This window comes from Pygocentrus nattereri, chromosome 26 (genome assembly GCF_015220715.1).
Source record: "Pygocentrus nattereri isolate fPygNat1 chromosome 26, fPygNat1.pri, whole genome shotgun sequence".
In the NCBI taxonomy this organism is placed as follows: domain Eukaryota; kingdom Metazoa; phylum Chordata; class Actinopteri; order Characiformes; family Serrasalmidae; genus Pygocentrus; species Pygocentrus nattereri.
The window spans coordinates 23015025-23021770 of record NC_051236.1 but is presented as its reverse complement, the minus strand read 5'-3'; the positions used below and the strand labels follow the sequence as shown (position 1 = coordinate 23021770).

Genomic DNA, 6746 nt, shown 5'->3' with positions numbered 1-6746 from the left:
CACAGAAACCAAAAGGAATGACAGATTTCTCAAAATGTAGTTGAGGAAAAAGTCGGATATTAGACTTTGAAATGTAGCGGAGTGAAAGTAAAAAGTCGCCCAAAATGGAAATACTTCAGAAAAGTACAGATATACGAAAAAACTACTTAAGTACAGAAACGAATTACATTTACTTAGTTACTGTGCACCACTGATATTCAGGCGATCTTGAATGATGATATGAGGACGAGGATCGTTTGGAGTCATATGACTTTGCTGAGGAGTCTGCGAAATGGAGTTCGCAGAGGGGGCAAATCCCTAAAACTTAAAAAGGTTTAAGGCAAATGAAAGCATTCAGATATTACTGGGCCAAACATTGTGGTCTTTTCTAGTCCTCTAGGCATGGAGATGGAGTGCTTCAGCTTGCACAAGTGCTGCTTAACTAAGATTTCTGGATTGAACATTTGCATTTGCTCAAATATGCTCAAATATTTGTTTTGAAGTAAAATGGGAGGTTTGGTGAAAGTCGTAAGTTTTGCTATTGTGTAGTTGAACCCAAAGGATTGATTGACGTATTGAGCGATATGTTGTACATGGTAAAGTTTTCATAACATATTAAGAAATTAAATAATTGTTAGAAATTCAAATGGAGGTGTCCAGAGACTTCTTTCAAGCATGGTAACTGGTACTTCTACAGGATAGCATGAACAGGCAGAACAGAACATTTAAGAGGCACACAGTGAGGAACTTGGACAAAATATTTTTCTTTATTCTGCAAGAGAAATGAATATCGTGGAGTTCCATTGAGAATATACGAGTTCATCTCATAACAAATGGAGAGTCTACAACCAATACAAACTATTGTAACGGATACAAGAAAATATGGTGGAAAACATAACTGAGGAATATCAAGAAGCCTGTAGCAAGGATGATATTCAAATACTGAGAAAGAGGAGTTTCTACACTGATCGTTCTGCAGGTTTTAGGAATAAAAGATGCTTTCATGTCATTGATATGCACCAAGTGTGGGTATTGGACAGAGCTTGGTACGTTTAAGATTTCCATTGTATAACTGTTGCGACATGGAGAGTTGGGGCCCCGTGGCTTATTGCTCAAGCTGAGTCTATAAAAGTACAAGGAACACTCTGCTGGTGGAGGGCTGAAATTCATGAAATAGTGTGCATTTTCAAAAAAGTTGGGTTTCAAGCATAGACAGATTAACAGTACCGAATGAATACATTTTTATTACGACCGATAAAATCTTGCAATAACGCCGAGGTTGGTTCACTATTGCTGACGCTGGCCCTCATTCTCAGTATTTAAGAACAATATCATTTTTGCATTGTCCACTGAAACACAGGGTTCAAACTTATTTCAGCTGAAAAAAGCAGTGTTTTCTTAATAAGCTATATCAAAATTTATATCTGACTACACCATAAACAGACAAATAACAGTTTTTGTTTCAGCGTTTTTTTTTTCTTTTCATCTTTTTCTTTTTTACACAAAACAACAGTCAAGAGTACCAAAGAAGCATGCTGGGTTTGTACGTATGTCAAAGTGGGAGGGAGAGTGAGAGTTTTTTCTTTATATAGATTTTTTCTTTTTTTCTTTTCTTTTTTTTTTCTTTTTCTTTTTTAAATAATAAGAAGCTTTACTCCATTAAGCTGTGCTGAGTATCGTGATGTGACAGCAGTGGTAAGAACATAAAAGACTCCCAATGAGAATCGCCACATATTCAAACCTGACTGCAAATAAAACTTTGCAGAACTGCACAAAAGGGGCAAGAGCAACAGACATCGTTGGTTAACAGTCCCAGAAAAAAAAGAACCCCAAGCCTGGTCTTCAAACTGCCCCGACATGACTCGGACCGAAAACTCAGACACGTCTAGATGAGTGGAGAAGGTTGTTTTGGTTCACGCCCAAACCGTTTGAGCTTCTGAAGTAATGCACCTTTGATCTGTTTTGTTTTTTTTGTGTGTGTTTCTTAAAATCTGTTCCCCCATCCCATTCTCACATCAATGCAAAAAAAGCGCATTTTTCTCCTCTGGTAAACATGTCTTTCATACGAATACCCCAATGCAATGCTTATGTTTTTTCTTTTTGTCCCTGAAACCTTTAAGAAAGAAAACGAGAATGGAATATTGCATGCTTTGTGGAGTGCCTGAACAAAGAATGCCAACGAACCCCACTGCTTTCTGCCCTGCAGAGAATGATGAGCACGTTTCCTTCTGAGACAAACCACAAATTACTAGGACTACTAGAAAAGTAGTTTTCTTTTCTCTCGCTACGCAAATTTCCGAAGGAGAGAAAACAGACGCCTCCAGCTAGGTCAGACCTTTCTGAACATACACTCATGTTCTGGAAAGCAAAAAGAGAGACGAACATCGGACTTCGTTGCGACGGTGACTGAACAGTCAAATTACAGTTGAAATGAGAAAGCACATCAATGGCACACGGAAAACTATCGAGCACTTCCTAAAAAGTGAAAAGTTCTCAACTCAGATTGACCTCAGTTTTAGTTGTCTGGCTTGAATATCACCAAGGAGCTAATGGCAAGAATTCAAGAATTCATCCCATCACATCCATGCTGTTGTATAAGCACATGCTAAATGTTGGACAACACAAAGCCCATTATTAATATTGACAGTAATAGTCAAGGTTGCCAGTATGTCATCAGACAAATAAGGATCTAACAATGAAAACCCAAATCGAGAAAGCGACTTGAGTTCGCATGGAAGCAAGGCAATGGATGGGAAAAAAAATAAAAATAAAAAAATAAATCAAGGAAAATATTCCCCTCAAAACTATCACTAGCTAGGAGAATGTAAATCAAACTCAAATCTTTGGTCTCAATGCCTGGGAAAGTAATGATAATCACAAATAAAAGGAAAATTTACAACCCAGTCCAAACAATTCTTTACTAAATGTCACGTACGAACATGGGATGAGTTGTACGACATGAAACACATCAGTTGCCGGCCTTGTATGTTACTCTAAAAAGTCTCTTCAAAAATGATGTGTGCAACATTGGACAGCAGGATCCAATAAACAGTCATAGTTTTAGTTAAAGCAAACCCCTTAAAGAGAAAAAAAAAAGTTCTGTGTCTCTGAATAAATGCGTACAAACGTGTACATATATCTCAAACTCAATCAACTCCTGTCATAAAAGGGATTTCCTCTTCTTTAATATATGTATATATGCAATATAAAGACATTCAACAGTGAGCAATGCTATAGTTCAAGTAATAGAGAGGACCCCTTGGGGATCCAGGTTAAATGAACAATCTGGATCTTACAAGAAGGAAGGTTAAAAAGAGAGAGAAAGATATTATAAGCAGTCTACAAGGTCTTACAGAAAATCAAGAAATGCAGACTCTATTCTTATTGACACGGCTGCCGCTATTTGTCCAGAAAAGGAAACCAAATATTAGCCGAGAAGGCTGTTGATAAGTTGAAAGTGAAGTATGGTGGTGGACAAAGGTCTGTCATGCAAAGTGAAGAGAGCAGGCATGGAAAGGAGACATTCATCTGCCCAGGCTCCAGACTCCAACTGTGCACTGGGAAGGACCATTGCTGCTCTCTCCCCAGCCAATTATTCCCCACCAAGAGTCACAAAAACTGATTCAAGAGGAGCTCAGATGCTCTTGCGACAGTTGCCATGGTGCAAGCCAGCAGCAAGGCTGAAATGAAGAGGGCAGAGAGAGCAAGAGAACGAAAAACCATGCTTCAATTTCCAGTCCACTTCAAGTCATGAGGGCACGTGGCTTCTCTCAAGCGCTCTGGACGCTGAACTAAGCCGTACAGAACGGATGTAGCGAGGTAAAGACAGGTAAAGTCCAAGCACTCAGAAGTACAGGGATCTGCTGACTTCATGACCCATGTGATGAAGATTTGAATCCAGTTTTATGAAAACACCCGAGCTGATCCAACCACAGCACTTCACGGAACTCAAGCTGGACAATGCTTGCATAGCACTCTGGTTTGGGCCCCAACTCAGATTCTGAAGCCTTTTCTGACTTTTAGATCAATAACTCTTGAAATACCCAAGAAAAGAGGAATACTGTCTGTGCATTTGTTTCTGAATGAAATACGTGGATGTGGCCACAATGCATAGAATTAATAAAGGGGTATTAGACAAATTACCCCAGTTACTTCTTCACTTGCCCACACAGCATGTGAAAAAACTGGAGAAATGTTCCATGAAAAGGACAAGTCGAGGCCCACCAGCTGCCCTGTGCTTGTTAAAAGGCAGTAAATCAGCCTGTGGTTAAGCGTCTGTCAGCGGGGGCCTTAAAACAAGAGCCTGGATTATGCAGGAGGAAAAAAAAAACTACTGTTCCAGAAACTCTCAAGCAACAGAGCAGAGAGAGAGACACTCAAACACTGCATGCTTGAGCACCTCAAGTCCAGTCATAACAGGGAGTGATGGTGCTGATGTAGACGACATTGTGCATATCGCTGCAAAACTGTCTGATTTTTGAAAAGGTTTTATTGTGCGACAAGAAAATGAAACAGGTTGCCAAATGGTTGACTGCTGTCTATTTCCTCTCTAATAGCACCTGGCAGAAAGATGAGCATCTTCTCAAAGGAAAAAGAAACAGAATTCAAATGGGTCTTGGTGCACGTGATTATCGCTCACTGGTGCATCTGAGCTTATTTCGTGCATCTGTCTTAGACCGCTGACATTATCAACACAATGCTGGATTGCACTTTTTTCAAGTTTTCATAGCCTAAAAATGTCTCTCATCACTGAACCGCTGCTTCTGTTTGTTGTACACTGAGCAATTCAAAGCTTATTTCTGAATGTCTCTTTAACAAATACACAAAATCCAAATTTCTTTAAAAAAAAAAAATTAATAAAATAAAAAATACATTAGCATATAGAATCCATATTATTTTAAAACCACACATCAAATAGTGTTTCGGGATTTCTCTTTTGAGCATTTTGTTCACGTTTTGTGGTTTTAATTTGGCATATAAAACGTGCAGCTGTAATTAGTATTTATTTTCCATATTAAATAAGTGCTTCATATCGACCGCATCTGTGCATGCGATTTTGGTAAAAAAACAGCTTCAGCACAGGACACAGGCCCAAACTCTATTTTATGTGTGGTTAGCAAACAATTTATTAGCATAAACATTTGCTTTCCTCTCACTCTCATTAAAACAAGTCAACAGAACAAAGAAATAAAATAAAAACTAAATGGGACTTTCCTCCCCATGCCAACTTTGGTCTCTGCAATGGACTTTTAACGACACCTTTACTGCTCAGAAAGGATTCAAAAATATAAAGAATAAAGAATAAAGAGCAGATCCAGCAAGAAAACAAACAAAAGTGAACAGCTCTCCTCTAAGGTTGGTATGAAAACAAGCTTTTTTTTTTTTAAGACTACAACACATTTTCACTTGTGCCCTCTCAACTTGTCCCTCCCACCCCCAGTCCTGTCCCGTCCCATCCCACAATCCCTTGTTCAGCAGCAGTCACTGTGAGAAACACTCTGGAAAGTGTCAGGCGTCCGTTTGCTACATAGTTTTTGCTTTTTCAACACACACACAGAGAGAGAGAGAGAGAAAGAGAGACAGAGAGAAAGAGAGAAAGAGAGAGAGAGAGAGAGAGAGAGAGAGAGAGAAAGAGAGAGAGAGAGAGAGAGAGAGAGAGAGACACATTTTCCTGCCTTGCATTTAGTAAAGAAAGATAGACAAAACAAAGCACAACTGAATGACAATGGGGGGGAAAAAATAATAAAAAAGTGAGTGGAAAAAAAAAGATTCATACGGAGCGTGTAAAAAGTCCCAGCTGGAGTTTAGGTAGCAGCGCGGGTCACCTGAAACTCGCCTCTTCTGCTTCCTTCTTTTTTTTCACATTCACAAACATTTAAAACTTCCTTGTGCAAATCAAGCAGTCTTTAGAAAGAATGCCCTCCAAATTGTTCTAGTAAAAATATAGAACTCCAAGGTGGCTGACGTGTGTGTTGCAGCAAGTGTTTGTTGTGTTTTTTTTGTTGTTGTTTTTGTTTCTTTTTTTTGTGACAGCGTGTTTTTTTCTCGTTGGTGTGTAGGTAGGTTGTGTTTGGGCAGGCGGAGCCTCATCTGCGAGGGCCTGAGGGCATCTGTGCGTACACGGGGTAGGCCAGCCGCACGTTAAGCGAGTCGTTGTGCTGGACCAGTGAGGTCTGGTGATAGTGCAGAACAAGGTCTTTGAGAGTGCTGTACAGGTTGTAAGGCTCGGCGAAGCCATAACCACGGGGCGTGCTGTAGATCACACAGTGCTTCACCTCACCGTCAACGCTGCAGAGAGAAGACAGAAAGAGAGGAGAATTGATGTCATTATTCAAGTCACTCAAAAACTAGAGGTCACTTAAAGAACATATAGTAACACAGTTCTCTATGCAATTACTTCACTGTTCTTAACGTCTACACTTAAACTTTATTTAACTAGCTGAAGCTGTGGCATGGTACTTGTGTTGTAGGTTATAGATTCTTCCAGTATCTCCCAGACTTTCTATCATTTTGGTTTCTATTCATGGCTGCTTAATGACCAAATGCAAATGTAAACACAAAGGCAGTGCCTCAGCTGGTCAGCAAAACAAGGCAATCTATTCTGTGATCATCTATAGGTGACTGAACTAAAGAAGCAGCTTTACATATAGTGCATCTGGAAAGCATTCACAGCGCTTCACTTTTTCCACATTTTGTTATGTTACAGCCTTATTCCAAAATGGATTCAATTTTTTCCCCTCAAAATTCTACACAGAATACCCCATAAT

The 6746-nt window shown here is 39.5% G+C and overlaps 1 protein-coding gene across 4 annotated transcripts in view; it reads right to left on the bottom strand.

Moving 5' to 3' along the window:
* Positions 1–726: 726 nt before the first annotated feature.
* pik3r3b (phosphoinositide-3-kinase, regulatory subunit 3b (gamma)) overlaps positions 727–6746 on the bottom strand; it is a 234074-nt gene continuing 228054 nt past the window's right edge. For all 4 annotated transcript variants that reach the window (XM_017721440.2, XM_017721447.2, XM_037535171.1 and 1 more), the window contains one exon: positions 727–6267. In XM_017721440.2, coding sequence (XP_017576929.1) covers positions 6066–6267 — 202 coding nt within the window. In that variant the 3' untranslated portion in view covers positions 727–6065. The remainder of the gene's footprint in view (positions 6268–6746) is intronic.